The 16,396-nt window shown below is 44.9% G+C and overlaps 1 protein-coding gene across 1 annotated transcript in view; it reads right to left on the minus strand.

The window, feature by feature from the left end:
- sh3gl2 (SH3 domain containing GRB2 like 2, endophilin A1) overlaps positions 1-16,396 on the minus strand; it is a 142,296-nt gene that overhangs the window by 53,814 nt on the left and 72,086 nt on the right. The window contains exon 2 of the mRNA XM_033018254.1: positions 1,013-1,081. Coding sequence (XP_032874145.1) covers positions 1,013-1,081 — 69 coding nt within the window. The remainder of the gene's footprint in view (positions 1-1,012; positions 1,082-16,396) is intronic.

Genomic DNA, 16,396 nt, shown 5'->3' on the forward strand with positions numbered 1-16,396 from the left:
CTTTATTTCCTTGTCCCTACCTGGTCGGAGAGGCGGCTTCCTTCCGAGCTGCTTCTTCGCCCCTTCCTCGCGGCCTACCATTGGACTGGAGCGGCGTTTCCTGCCGGGACCAGCCAGGACTATGGCTTCAGCGGCGGCACAGCGCTGGGACACCATCATGGAGTGGGCGATGCCTTACCGGGTCGCCGTGCTGTAAGCCCCGGAGTGCTGTGAGCGCCGACTCCAACATCAGAGGAGCTGTGGCTGCGGGCGTCCAGCCGCGGTGGCGCTGGATTTAAAACAGGCGCGGTGCCTGGGATCCGAGATAGCCAGAGTCGGAGCTCCAACCAGCCGCGGTCTCCGGGGAGGAAGCGGCCGCTCCAGACATTTCCAAGCCGCTGAGGAGTGTTCACCCGACGCTGGAGTTCCATCTTCCCGGCAAGAGGGCCTGAAAACATCGGGCTGGCTGCGGAGGCCACAATAGGCACTGACCTCGGGTGATCACAGAGGAAGAGGACTGAACATTCTGATACCTATCCCCACAGTGGAACATTTTGATTCTGCTGTGGGGGGACGTTCATGTTGAACTCTAATGTGTTGTGTCATTTTTATTTATTTTTTATTTTTCTATGGATGTACGGAAACTTAATTATTTCTTCTATGTAAAGCACTTTGGTTTCAAGCGAGTTGATTTAAACGTGCTATATAAATAAAATTTACTTACTTACTCATTCACCCGGCCTCTATGTCTCATATTTATAGTTTCTGTTCGCCTTTATTTTCACAGGGCTCTGTGCTTTTAGACATAATGATTTTACATTTCTCTTGTTTCTATTTGCCTTCAATATCGCCTCAGCTGCTAACATCTCCTAGATATTAACTCTCTACTTTTTTCTGACTCTCCTTGTTTATTTTTACATAGTTAAATCACCAAGTCCATAAACTTTTCCGAACTGATTTTGAAGTCATACTTTTCTGCTCACAGGAAAATCGCAATGAAGCAACTTTGGAAATAGATTTGTGCAACATTTACCTTTTCCATTTCTTTGAAGTCATCGTCAAGTTTGGTGCCCTCTGCGCCACCAACTTTTTCACTGACACGCTGTAAAAACAAGAACACATACCAAGGTGAGTTCTACGAACACACTCAAGGGGAACTCAAAGAACCAGCTATGCAACAACATTATGAATGTAGTTCAGTTTCCTTTTCATTAGTAAACAAATTGCACAAAGATGAAAATTGCCGCAGGGTAATCAAACGGTGGTGCTACCAGCATATGCACCGTGAGAGTATAAACAGAACAATACATGGTAGATTAAATGAGTGGGCATAATGTGGGAAACATGTGATTCTGTTGCGAAGGAAGAATGAAAAACGCTATTATTCAAAAGGAGTATTATTCAAACAGTATTATTCAAAATGCAAACAGATGCAGCATAAAGACATTTAGGCCCCTCATACATAGTCATTGAGTCATACAGCATGAAAACAGGCCCTTCAACCAACGTGCCCCATCTAAACTAATCCCACCTGCCTGCATGTGCCCTACATCCTTCTAAACTTATTCTATCCATGTACCTGTCTAAACATTTTTTAAACGTTGTTATGGTACGTGCCTCATCTTCCTAATCCAGCTGCTCATTGCATACACCAAACACCCACTGTGTAAAAAAGTTACTCCTCAGATTCCTAGTAAATCTTTTCCCCCTCACCTTAAACTTATGTCCTCAGTTCCCTTACTCAGGGCAAAATTTACCCGATCTAGTCCTCTCATGACTTTGTACACCTCTATAAGATTACTACTTCATCTCCTGCGTCCAAGGAAAGAAGTCCTAGCTTGTTCAACCTCTCCCCCAAGTCCTAACAACATCCTTGTAAATCTCCTCTGCACCCTTTCCAGCTTGACAACATCTTTCCTATCACAGGGTAACCAAAACTGAACACAATACTCTCAATGTGATCTTACCAATGTCTTATATAACTGAAACATAACTTCCCAACATCTACACTCAATACTCTGACTGATGAAGGCCAATGTGCCGAAAAGCTTTTTTGATCATCCTATCTACCTGTGATGCCACTTTCATAGAAACATATAAAATAGGTGCAGGAGTAGGCCATCCAGCCCTTCAAGCCAGCACCGCCATTCAATAATCCAAAATCAGTACCCCATTCCTGCTTTTTCCCCATATCCCTTGATTCCGTTAGCCCTAAGAGCTATATCTAACTCTCTCTTGAAAACATCCAGTGAATTGGCCTCCACTGTCTTCTGTGGCAGAGAATTCCACAGATTCACAACTCCGTGGGTGAAAAGTTTTTTTCTCGTTTCAGTCCTAAATGACCTACTGGTTCCCCCAAGAACTTTCAAGAACTATGTACCTGCAGTCCTAGATCACTGCTCCACAACACTCCCCAGAACCCGACCATTCACTGTGTAGGCCCTGCTTTTGCTAGACTTCCCAAAATGCAACACTACTCATTTTTCTGTGCTAAGTTCCATCAACCATCCCCAGACCACATGATCAAGAACCTGCTGCAAATTTTGACAACCATTTTTATTATCTACAATACTACCCACTTTTGTATCATCTGCGAAACTTGCAAAATATGCCTTGTATGTTTTCATTCAAATTATTGATATTGATGACAAACAGCAATGGGTCCAGCACCGAACCCCGAGAGACACCACTGTTTTGAGCCCCTCTTTTCCCTTTATCTCAAAATGGCCCAATCGTGAATAATATTTTTTTATGACACATATATATTAAATAATATGGGGTTAGTGTTGGAAAATGGATCTGAGGTGAAAGGAATGTTAAGGTTTTCAGTCACGGTCTAATTGAGTATGGATCAGACACAGAGGGCTCTGTGGGCTCAACCATCTACAGCTTATTATTTCCACATCTGGACATTCATGCATCATCCAGCAGTAAAGCAACAACCAGTCCTGTAAACAATGAAAAGATGAAGTTGTATCATTCAATGTGTGGCACACGGGATGTACTGTAATGGGGAACTCCACCGAATGCACCCTGAATCTTAAAATGGGGCTCTGATTTCTGATACTGCTGAAGACAAGCAACCTGTTGCTCTTAGTACTAACCCCCCTCCCCCACCCACCCACCCACCCAGCTGACAACACTGAGTTGCTTGAGGTTTGAAAGTAGTGGCTTCTGGTTATTTTGTGAAGTGCACCAAGTCAGAAATATGATTCACAATCAACCAAGCATGGCTTGTAACTCTCTGCAGTTTAGCTGTGCAACAATTAGCATCTCCGGGCAACACCATCCATCACGTTTCCCCCGAGGATATTATTCAACCTCGGCAGATTCCCGTGCTGTGATCTCAATGGGATTCTGCACATTATACAAAAACCACAGGAGCTGCACTGCATTCTCACTCACACTCTAGTCCTGTTCATGCAGTGAGAAGCAGAATGACCAAAAGGCTATTTTCATCACTCTATCCTGGTGCAGCACCCAAGTAACTGATCATGTAGATCAGGGGTCGGCAACCTACGGCCCCCGGGCCGAATGCGGCCTGTAACCTAAAATCATTCAGCCCGCAGACGTATTTTTTTCCCGTAATTATCCGGCCTGCCGACTTCCATCATCTACGGTACCAGGCGTGGCGACGCAAGGATGCAAGGAGGCCTGTGCTGGTGGACACAATGGCGGAGCCGACGAGCGCTGAGCTCTGGCTGTACTGCATCCTGCGCAAAGCTGCCAGCACGGCCGCGCACCTTCTGTGTCTGGACTTCACTGTCAGGATCAAAGATCCGCTCTAGTATCTTTGGTCGGGATTGGGCTTGTCAATAGGCCGGGGACGAGTGAGTATGAGTGGCATCCTCGAAGGGGCGGGATCCATGTGTACACGTGATAGATGTGGCCCGCCATCCGCTCATAAACATGCATCCTGGCCCCTATGCAGAACAAAGTTGCCGACCCCTGACGTAGATTGAGATAAGAGAATGTGCTTCCCAATAGCCATGTAGGAACATATAAACCTAAAATTCCATAATGAACAAAGGATGAGAGGTGACCGAAAATACTCCTCAATGAAAGGATACTTTGGAAACGAGTACCTCTGACTGTTTCTTCCCAGCTTTTAACAGGCAAATGAACTGTCCTCTCACAAACTAAAGAGCAGTCTGGACTTCCCATCTACCTCATTGAAGACCTTTGAACTATCTTTAGTCAGACTTTACTAGATTTTACCTTGCACTAAATGCCAAACCCCTTTTTCTGTGTCTGTACACAGTGAACAGCTCAATTGTAATCATCTATATTATTTTCGTTGACTTGATAACACGGAACAAAAAAGCTTTATTCTGTACCTCAATACATGTGACAACAACAATCTAAATTATGCTAAAAGCATAGTATCATTTAGGTGCATTCCGACATTAGTTAAGGGCCTGTCCCACTTAGGCGATTTTTAGGCGACTGCCGACGACAGTCACAGTCGTAGCGGGACGCCGAAAAACTAGCTTCTCTGGACCCACCCTATAACAATGTCTACGACAAGCTACCACCTAGTCGACGTCAAGTTACGACAAGCTACGTCAACCGGCGACACAATTCCTCGCGATTTGGGACGTCCACCTACGACAACCTTCGACCACACAGGCGACAACCTACGACAACTGAAGTCGACTTACGTACACCCACGACAAGATACGGCAAGCTACGACCCTGTCGGCGACAACTGAAGACAACTGAAGACAATTCAGTCGCCGGTACCTGTCGCCGGTTGACGTAGGTTGATGTAGGTAGTCGCCAATGGAATTCACCGAAGTCAGCACCCAGCAAAAACCAACATCACCTGGCGACAACCTATGACAGGAGAAGACAGGCAACGTCAAGCCCACTGTCGCCGAAAGGTCTTGAACATTTCAAAATCCAGCCGCAACAAGAAACAAGTTACGTCACTTGAAGAGACAACGCACGACAATACAAGCGTGACCCCGCAACCATGTGGTGACAGCCTATATTACGGCTGTCGCTGAAAAAATAACCTAAGTGGGACAGGCCCTTTACATAGCATGGAAACAGGCCCTTTAGCCCAAAACGTCCATGCCGATTAAAATGCCCCATCCAAGCTAGTCCCATTTACCCATGTTTTCCCATATCCCTGTCCATGTATCTGTCCAATTGCCGTTTAAATGCTGTTATTGTATCTGCTTCAACTGTTTTCCCTGGCAGCACATTCCAGATACCCATCACCCTCAATGTGAAAAGGTTGCCCCTATTAAACTTTTCCCATGTCCTGCAGTTCTTGGTTCCACTACCCTGGGAAGAAGACTCTGTGCCTTCACCCTATCATTATTAAAAAAACCTCAATAAGATAATCTCTCAGCCTCCGACATACCAAAGAATAAAGTCCTCGCCTGCCCAACCTCTCCTTGTAGCTCAATTCTGGCAACATCCTCGCAAATCTTCTCTGACCCGTTCCAGCTTAACAACATCTTTCCGATAGCAGGGGGACCAAAACGGAATACAATACTCCAAGTGTGGCCACACCAATGTCTTGTACAACATTGCATTTCAAATAACTATGTCTGTCCTAACACACTGAGACTTTAACATACTGAGAATGTTTTCATGCAGTCAGCCTAGACCTGACCACATCAAAACATTCCCAGCGTGTAATCTCTCATTAAAGCCTCTCTTTCTAAATAATCCCTTGGGATTGAGAATTACTTGCTTTCACTCTGACATTGTGGTTTCCGAGATGGTTAATGAGGCCAATGTGGGAGTTACATACTCTGTCAATAGTGAGACAATCATTATGTGTAGGAAGGAACTGCAGATGCTGGTTTAAACCGAAGATAGACACAAAATACTGGAGTAACTCAGCAAGACAGGCAGCATCTCTGGATAGAAGGAATGGGTGATGTTTCGGGTTGAGACCTTTCTTCAGACCTGTCTGAAGGAGGGTCTCGACCTGAAACGTCACCCATTCCTTCCTTCCAGAGATGCTGCCTGTCTTGCTGAGTTACTCCAGTATTTTGTGTCTATCTTCGGTGAGACAATTTAGAATCCTCTGCCCAGGGGATAAACCTGCATTTGTTTGTTTGTTTGTTCGTTCATTCCGATGAAGGCGCTGTGCACACAGCTGCTAGCCAACAGTTGCTTGTCTTTTTCTTTTATTCGTCACTTTTAATTTAATATGAATTTCAAGTTTTCGTGTATCTTGTGTGTTATGACTGTTGGCAGACGAATCTCCCTCCGGGGATGAATAAAGTTCTATCGTATTGTTTGTTTCTGGTCACCTTGAAATAGCAAAGATACAGAAGCATTGGAGAGGATGCAAAGGGAATTTAGGAGAACTGTCCATAGGATGAGGGACAACAGTTACAGGGTACGATTAGTAGAATAGAATAGAATAGAATAGAATGCCATTTATTGTCATTCAAACAGCTTGGTTTGAACGAAACTGCATTTTCTACAGTCTTACATTACAAAAAAACCCAAGACCCACACTTAACACAGTTTACATAAGCATCCATCACAGTGAATCTCCAACATCTCCTCACTGTGATGGAAAGCAAAATCTTATCTCTTCCCTTTGTTCTTCCCCCGCGGTCCAGCAGTCCAACTGCAGCGTCGAGGCGAACTGGGGCTCCCGATGTTAAGCCCCCGGCGGGCGATGGTAAGTCCTGTGGCCATTTAAGCCGCGCCAGGCGATGTTAGGCCCCGCTCCGTGTCCTTTAAACCCCGCGATTCTAACGGGAGAAATTGCCATTGCGGGAGCTCCGAAAACCGGTCTCCCACCAGGGACCTGTGAGCTCCCGATGTTCCTGTCCACCGGGCCTGCGGCCGGAGCCTCTGAAGCTCTGAAGTCAGGTCGCAGATGTGCCCCACCACAGCTCTCCCCGCTCCGAAGTCGGCCAGCTCCGCGACTGGAGCCCTCAGGTTGGTCGCGGCCAGAGGCCGCCGCCGGCTCCACAATGTTAGGCCCAACGACACCGGAGACCCGACAGGGAAAAAGTCAGGTACAGGGAAGAGATTAACAGTTTCCCCCACCCCCCCCACCCACCCCCCACATATACACAGCTAAAAAAAAAAAAAAAACTATAGTCAAGACATACATTTAACGAGACAAAAATAAAAAAAGGACAGAAGGACTGTAGTCGAGCCGCTGCCGATAGGCGCCGCCACACCACCCCAATAAGCCGTGGCAGCTTTTTGTTGAAGAGAAGGCTGAGTGGAGATTAGAAAGAAGTGTATAAAATAATGAGGAGGGTCTGGACAGATATAATCTAAAGCAGAAGAAAATGAAGAAGAACCTTTACACAAATCTGGAGTGCACTGCCTACAGACGCACTAAGGTTCCAAGAAGGAAATGGATATTTATACAGTGTGAAAGGAACATTTCAAAGTTAGAGAAGGGGCTGCGGAATGCAATTATTGAATTGCTTTGTTGGAGAAACAGCACAGATGTGAAGGGCAATGGCATCCTTCTGCTTTGTAATCATGGAGCTATCCAGCTTTGATCCATCATGTTGCACATCAAGCGGGGTCATGAAGTCATACAGAATAGAAACAGGCCCTCGGGCCAAACTCATTAATGCCAATCACTGTGCAAATCCCATTTGCCTGTGTTTGGCCCATAACCCTCGAAACTTTTCCTATCCATGGTTTCCTATCCATGTATCTGTCTCTCTACCCTGTGATCATCTGGATTATCCACGCCTCTCATGATTTTGTATACTTCCAATGGTTCTCTCTTCAACCTTCGGTGCGCCATTGAAAAATGTCCCAGCGTATCTAGCCTCTACTTATCATTCATGCCACTGAGTCATGGTAACTTCCAGGTAAATCTATTCTGCACCCTTTCCAGCTAAATGGGATCCTTCCTATACCAGGAAGACAAGGCCACAAGGCACACAATACTCTAAATGTGGTCTCATCAATATCTTGTACAGCTGTAGTACGACATACCAATCTGGTACTTAATATCTTTGCCAATGAAGGCAAGTGTGCTAAATGCCTTTTCTGCCTTTTCAATACATTCAGGTAACTGTGTACCTGTACCCCTGGGTCTCTCTGCTCGATTACAGTCTCCAGGGCCATACTACTTACTGTGCAACTCTTGTCCAGCGGCCGATTTGGAGGCTCTGGGCCGCTGAGAGTGTTCTTCCGTTCAAGGGCCTGAAACATCGGGCCGCCGTTGCGGCGACTGCGGATGCGGTCGCCGTTGCGCCGACCACGGGTGATCAGAGGAAGAGGACTGAACTTTGTTGCCTTCCCTCACAGTGGGAAATGTTGATTCTGCTGTGGGGGGGATGTTTTTTTATGTTTTATGTTAAATTCTAAAGTGTTGTGTTTATCTTATTTGTGTGCTGCATGGTAACTCAAATTTCACTGCACTAATTGGTGTATGTGACAATAAATGTCCTTTGTCCTTGTCCTTTAATCAAAAAAGCATCACCTTCCACATTTCAGAGTCCTTGGCCCACGACCCTAATTGATCCAGATCCTTTCGTAAACCTACCTCACTATCAACTATCCCAACAATTTTGATGTCACCCACAGATGTACTATCAATGTCATGGAAACTTAGAAAATAGGTGCAGGAGTAGGACATTCAGCCCTTCGGCAACTAAATTTAAAGTAGCACTTTCTTCCCAATAACCCTTTCTGGCTTAATCCCTCCCTTCACCACCTCCAGTTTAAATTCCAGTTGGAATATTTTGGAGGACCAAGTAACCAAGAACCAAGAACCTTCGAGACAGCACTGCCATTTAATATGACCATGGCTGATCATCTAAAATCAGTACCCCATTCCTGCTTTTTCCCCATAACCCTTAATTCCTTTAGCCCTAAGAGCCTAATCTGTGTCTCTTGAAAACATCCAGTGAATTGGTCTCCATTGCCTTCTGTGGCAGAGAATTCCACAAATTCACCCACTCTCTGGGTGAAAATGTTTTTCCTCATCTCAGTCCTTAATGGCCTACCCTCTTCTCCTAATCTGACACCATTCAGATAACAACCTGCCTTCATGTACTTGCCACCAAAGTGAATAACCTCACATATATTCACATTATACTGCATCTGCCATGCTTCTGTTCACTCACCCAACCTATCCAAGTCTCCCTGCATTCTCATAACATCCCCCTCGCAGCTCACACTGCCACCCAGCTTTGTGTCATCCGCAAACTTGGAGATGTTACATTTAATTCCTTTGTCTAAAGTGGTAATATATATTGTAAATAACCAGGGTCCCACTAGTCAGTGCCTGCCATTCTGAAAAGGACCCGTTAATTCCTACTCTTTGCTTCCTGTCTGCCAACCAGTTCTCTATCCATTGTGGAATGTAAAATAAATAAATACCCTACCCCCAATACCATGTGCTATAATTTTGCACACTAATCTCTTGTGTGGGACCTTGTCAAAGGCTTTTTGAAAGTCCAGATACTCCACATCCACTGGCTCTCCCTTATCCATTCTACTTGTTACATCCTCAAAAAATTCCAGAATATTACTCAAGCATGATTTCCCCTTCATAAATCCATGCTGACTTTGACCGATCCTGTCACTGCTTTCCAATTGCGCTGCTATAACATCTTTAATAATCGCCTCAAGCATCTTCCCCACTACCGATGTAAGGCTAACTCGTCTATAATTCCGTTTTCTCGCTCCCTCCTTTCTTAAAAATGGCTACAGGAACTGATCTAGAATTGAATGAACTTTGGAAAATGAGCACCAATGCATCCAGGTTTTCTCGGGCCACCTTCTTGAGTACTCTGGGATGCAAACCACCAGGCCCTGGGGATTTATCTGCCTTCAGTCCAAACAGTTCCATTTCCTTACTAATGTGGATCCCCGTCAGTTTCTCCCTCCCACTAGATCCTCGGTCCCCTAGTATTTTTGGGAGATTGTTTGTGTCTTCCTTAGTGAAGACAGAACCAAAGTACATCCAAATCATTAACAAAGATAATAAACAACAGTGAACTCAATCCAGTCACTATGGCACACCACAGATTGCAGGCCTCTATTCTGAAAAATAACCTTCCACCACCACCCTCTGACACCTTTACTGAAACTATTTGGAATCCAGTTGCTGAGCTCACCGTGTATCCCTGCGATCTCACCTTCCGAACTAGCCTACCATGCAGGACCTTATCAAAGGCCTTGCTGCAGGGCTCTCGCTTAACTTTTTTCCCCTGTTGCCAGCCGGGCAACCGTGGCAGCTTTTTAGGTTGCCAAATGACAGTTTAGGTGGTCATTTAAGATGGCTTGCATGACGCGTGCGATAATGTGCTCGGACGAAGCGCGTAGTTACTAGTCGGAATTATACTCAATAAAGCATTCTCATATTATTTCTGCTTCAAATAAAGTCACAAACTAAACATTCACCAATCAAGACATGATATATCCCACAATGACATGCAGCAAAATTATAAGACAGTATCTCAACTCTTTTTACACATTGCAATTAATGCAATTTCTATTAGTTCTTTCCACTTCCAAACAAAAATGTGGTTGGATTATTCAGCGTATGATCAACCCATGTCAATAAATCCTGGACCATGGTAACATATATGTGTACGTATAGTTGCGAATGTTGCTCATTAAATAACTACAGTACTGATACTCCATATTAAGAGTATTGATTTGCCGTTAAAATGAATTCTGTAATAACATGTCAATGGTAGCAGTGACAATCGAACACTGCGGTTTTAATGTTTCACATGTTCACAATTTAATTAATCCATCTTTATGGATTAAAACAAATAATAACATTGGGAATCAAAACACATTTGATTGCATTCCGTTATCAAACATTGTCAATATTCTCTCTGAAGACATTTCCAGGACAATAGGGTCAGGGAAGGGGGTGTGTGTGAATCAGTGCGGGGTGGATAGATGGCGCGGGTGGGGGGGGGGGGGGGGTGGTTAGAAGGCAGTCGGTGCAGAATGGATGGATTTAGGCAGGTGAATTAGTACGTGTTGGTTGGATTAGGTAAAATTCCTCGCCACCGCCTCCCTCCTCCGCCAGCCAACGGGGCCGAGCGGTGCAGCTCAAAGATCCTATAGCTATAGTATCTTTGGTGCAGCTGCTTCAGAAGTGTCGGAGTGAATGACGGGTCCCGCACAGCAGCAGCAGCGGCCGCGATAGCGGCTCCATCTCCTCCTCCTCCCTGATAGCGGCTGCTGCTTCCAAATCTGCTAACGGCGATAACCGCTTCCAAAACAAACCCTCCCGCACGCCGAGGCTGGGAGGAGGGAGGGAGGGGGAGGGGGAGGGGGAGGCCTCGGCGTGCGGGAGGGTTTGTTTTGAAAGCGGTTATCGCCGTTAGCAGATTTGGAAGCAGCGGCCGCTATCAGGGAAGAGGATGGAGATGGAGCGGGAGGTTTTTTTTAAAGCGCGGTTAGCGGATTTGCAAGCAGCGGCCGCTATCAGGTCGGGCGGGGGGTGGGCGGAGGAGGAGATGGAGCCGCTGTCGCGGCCTATGCGGCCGCTGCTGCTGTTCGGGGCCCGTCATTCGCTCCGACACTTAGTCACCACGCACCTAGTATCTTACTCACGCAATACAGCCGTCACCGCCGACACAAAACGTCGCGTTCCTTTTCTCCATAGATGCTGCCTGACCCGCGGAGTTACTCCAGTTGTTTGTGTCTATCTTCGGTAACAATCAGTATCTGGTTGCCAAGCCGGGCAAAATGACTCTGTGTTTAGTTGCCCGGCGGCGCTTTGAGTGGTCAATGGCACCCGGGCAACCGTTAATTTCGAGCCCTGTGCTGTTCTCCACACCGTTCACTGCCTTGTCCTCATCAATCCTCTAGGTGACCTCTTCAAAACACAATTACATTTGAGAGACATGATTTCTCACATGTAAAGCCATGCTGATCATTCCTAATCTGTCCAATTGCTGATACATCCTGGGCCTCCAGTAACTTATCCACCACTGATATCAGGCTCACTGGCCTACAGTTCTATGGCCTGTCTTGCAATCCTCTTAAATAAAGGCAAATTTGCCACCCTCTTGTGTTCCAGTAAGCCCCCTCTGGCAAAAGATGATATATCTCTGGCAAGGCCCCAGTAATTTCTTCCATTGCTTCCCATGATGTCTGAAGGCAGTCCTGGTCGGGCCCTGGGCATTTATGCACTTTAATATTCTTTAAGACTGCCAGTGCCACCTCTTGTGTGATTCAGATATGGTCCACACCACATCACTACTCAATTCCCTCGATTCCTTTGTCTCCCAGACCTTCTCCTCAGTAATTACAGGTAATGTATTCATTTCCTCCTGTGGCCTGACACATGGGATTTGATTAATCACAGCTGCCTACCTGGGAGTCTGTGTCAAACGTCAGACATCATTTGCACTAATCCTACATTAATCCTACTTTTCTTTTTATTCTTCCCACGATTCTCACTCACTACCCGCAGATTCTATCATTCACTTTCACACTAAGGACAATTTTCAGAGGCTAATTAACACGAGGGCAGAATCTGGAGCACTTGGCGGATATCAGCGCATGACAAGGGGAATGTGCCAACTCCACACAGAAAACGCCCAAAGTCTTTGAGCACAATGACAACTGCTGGATTGCATCTTAGTCTGAGTCCCCCACACTGCAACAGGTGCCCTGTGAGCTCTTTGAAAATCTCATGTTGTTGGAGGGGAAAATCATGCTTGACTAATCTTCTAATTTTTTTGATGATGTAACTAGAAATTGGACAAGGGAGAGCCAGTGGATGTAGTGTACCTGGACTTTCAGAAAGCATTTGATAAGGTCCCACATAGGAGATTAGTGGGCAAAATTAGGGCACATGGTATTGGGGGTAGAGTGCTGACATGGATAGAAAATTGAAGGAGGACAGGAAACTAAGAGTAGGGATTAACGGGTCCCTTTCAGAATGGTAGGCAGTGACTAGTGGGTTATCGCAAGGCTCAGTGCTGGGACCGCAGCTATTTACAATATACATCAATGATTTCGATGAAGGGATTCAAAGTAACATTAGCAAATTTGCAGATGATACAAAGCTGGGTGGCAGTGTGAACTGTGAGGAGGATGCTATGAGAATGCAGGGTGACTTGGACAGGTTGGGTGATGCAAGGCAGATGCAGTTTAATGAGGATAAATGTGAGGTTATCCACTTTGGTAGCAAAAACAGGAAGACAGATTATTATCTAAATGGTGTCAAGTTGGGAAAAGGGGAAGTACAACGGGATCTGGGGGTCCTTGCGAATGGCATGTTGGCCTTCATAACAAGAGTTGAGTATAGGAGCAAAGAGGTCCTTCTGCAGTTGTACAGGGCCCCAGCGAGACCACACCTGGAGTATTGTGTGCAGTTTTGGTCCCCTAATTGAAGAAGGACATTCTTGCTATTGAGGGAGTGCAGCGTAGGTTTACAAGGTTAATTCCCGGGATGGCGGGACTGTCATATGCTGAGAGATTGGAGCGGCTGGGCTTGTATACTCTGGTTGCTACGCTTGTTTAGAAGGATGAGAGGGTATCTTATTGAAACATATAAGATTTTTCTTTTTCTCAGAGGGCAGTGGAGGCCGGTTCTCTGGATACTTTCAAGAGAGAGCTAGATAAGGCTCTTAACGATAGCTAAGTCAGGGAATATGGGGAGAAGGCAGGAATGGGGTACCGATTGGGGATGATCAGCCATGATCACATTGAATGGCGGGTGCTGGCTTGAAGAGCCGAATGGCCTACTCCTACACCTATTGTCTATTATCTATTGGAGAAGGTCAAAGTCGTCAAAGAAGGTCAAATCCAGTAGGCGCGACTACCTCTGTCCTTGATGAGTTCACCTCTGCTTTTGGCTCTCAGTAGAGTGGACCCTCAAATGTTCAGGTAGAGGATGGTTTTCATGGTGTTGTAAAACCCTGTGTTGCCAGTATATATATATATGGGTACCTGAAGCTGTTGTAAATGTTTCAATATTGCACCGTCTGTTTTTAGGTCAAGTCTTTTATTGGATTTTGGCCTTCAGGTGGTGTTTTCTTTCACTTCAGATATGATATTTCTAATCCAAGAATATCTCCCATTTTTTAATCAACTAGTTATCTTCTGGTTAACCTCATCAAAGCTGTCCTAGTGTTTTCTGGCAGAGAAGTAGAATTTCTTCACAGCTGGTGGACTACAGGGCAGCCATACACCGTGGACACGCCACAGATCTGGCTACAGAGGAACATCAGGTTGTCTGTAAAACACTGAGTAAGACTTTCTTTTAAGGTCAGTACTGCTGTTTCTGTTGGCTGCATTTCTGTTGCCTTCAATGTTTAGGGGGACAATGATTAGGAAGGCATAAAGTAAGTGAAATGCATTGCCTTGTGCTCTGTGTCTCAGACAACGGTGTGATTCAGCAGATGCTGCTCTGCTTATCCCTCTGATGAACATGTTGTTGGTTGTATCATTTACACCTTGAGAGATAATAATAGATGGGAACATGTGCACGGCATGCTGACTGGAACCGTGGTCGGGGTTGCAGATAACTGATGGATAAGTAATTGAAATGATCTGAGATGAGTAACTGGAAAATGTCAATCGTATCAAATCCTGGAGATTAAATTGAAAGGAAGCTTATTTCAGTCCATGTGCTCAACATCATCTGATAGGAATCAACATCAAATAGAAAGTATGGACTTCATGGGAGCGATAAATAATGTTTCGTCAGAAGCTCACACATGGATGGAAGATGGGAACGTGGACAGAATAGGTTACAGGGAAAACTATTGGGGAATGGTTGCTCTGAGAGATGCCATAGACTTGATGGATTGAAATGGCTTCCATTATTGAAAGAAATACAAAGTTCAACCCCTCTCCCCACCCACCTGCAGATGCCCAGCTTGATCACCTTGGAGATGTAGGAGACCAAGCTGTGACCTCTTTGCGAAATGCCCTAATTAATGTTGTATTGCTGCCTGAGCAATAAACTTGTTCTGGACCAGCACCTTCAAGACTGAACCAAAATAAATAATTTAATTTGTTTTAAGCAGAATTCCTAGCAAGCTTTTTGTGCAAACTTGAAAAAAGGCAGGAAGTGCAGCTGTATGTTATAACTATATTCTGGAATGAACAAGACAAATTTCAAAAAATGCCATGATAAAAAGTGAGCAGGAATTTGCATTGCAATTAAACAAATGTAAGCATCCTCCAAAATTGTAAGTGACACAGATTCATTAAATGCGACAAGTGCCACTACCGAGCAAGCCAAAATCAGTGCACTACAGTGACTGATGCCTACAAATGTGACACAAGCCGATAACAAGCGCAACAATCAGTCAAGCATCTGTCTTCAGATGGGCCAAACTATAATCGATCAACTCAGCTGGAGAATCCGCCTGAAACAAAATAAGAGACAGCTCATCTTTGAAACTGGATCTTTATCAACGGTCACATTGAACATGGAATGGGAAACGTAGGAAATGGCAATTGTTAATGTAAGTACATTAGCCAAAGTGCCAACATAGCAAGTCACAATGTGAGAATTTAACAAATTCTTAAATATTAAGTGGAAAATGTGCTAATATGTCAATGTATCAATCTGGTACTTGAATAAAGACATTAAAGGCAAGCCATTGTAAAACAATAAAGAGATTTAGGAATTATTATTTTTAGTTTCGATTTTACTGCTTAAAGGAGAACGTTCAAAAGCAGTTAATAAATGTTATTGGATTCTCAATAAACAAGAAATAATTTAGTTCCAGTTTGCAAAGGAAGACTATGGGGGAAGAAGTTAGGGAGTGGGGTTCAAAGATCAGGATACATGGATTTCAGCAGAGAGGAGTCAACCAGGTAATATTATTTTAACACAACAAATTCCTGAGCCAATTCCTGAACCATTGTCAAAGAGCAATATTATCTCACTGACAAACCACATGGAATCAGCATGTTTTCACAGCACATTCCATTTCCTATCTCCCACAAAAGGCTGCAAGATAGATAATTAACGTTGCCCATGACTACAAGGAATATAACGGTGTGAGGAAAAGCTACTTGCAGTCTGGATATTGAGCAGCATATGGAGAGGAATTAAAAGTGAAAGCATTGCATGGAAGGTGTGGGAAGTCAAGGCCAGGGTAGAAAGAAACATCAATATGTTATTTCCAATAGTTCAGACAAGCTGTGGAATGCACTATAGACAAAGGAAACAGCAGATGTGGGAATATCTTGAGCAAAAGCAAGTGTTGGAAGAACTCAGCGGGTCACCAACCTCTGCAGAGGGAATAGACTGCGACGATTCAGGTTGGGGGTCTTCAGTCTGAGCCGGGATGAGAAAGCTGGAAAAGAGTGATGGGGGGGGTGCAAAACCTGGCAAGTGATAGGTGGATACAGGTGAGGGAGGGGGACGAGGGGTCATTGGCAGATGGGTGGAGTAAGTGACAAAGAGAAACTCAGTAAAGGCAAATTAAGGGTGTCATATATGTAAAGTAAGAAGAGGAGG

This window comes from Amblyraja radiata, chromosome 3 (assembly GCF_010909765.2).
Source record: "Amblyraja radiata isolate CabotCenter1 chromosome 3, sAmbRad1.1.pri, whole genome shotgun sequence".
Classification (NCBI taxonomy): Eukaryota; Metazoa; Chordata; class Chondrichthyes; order Rajiformes; family Rajidae; genus Amblyraja; species Amblyraja radiata.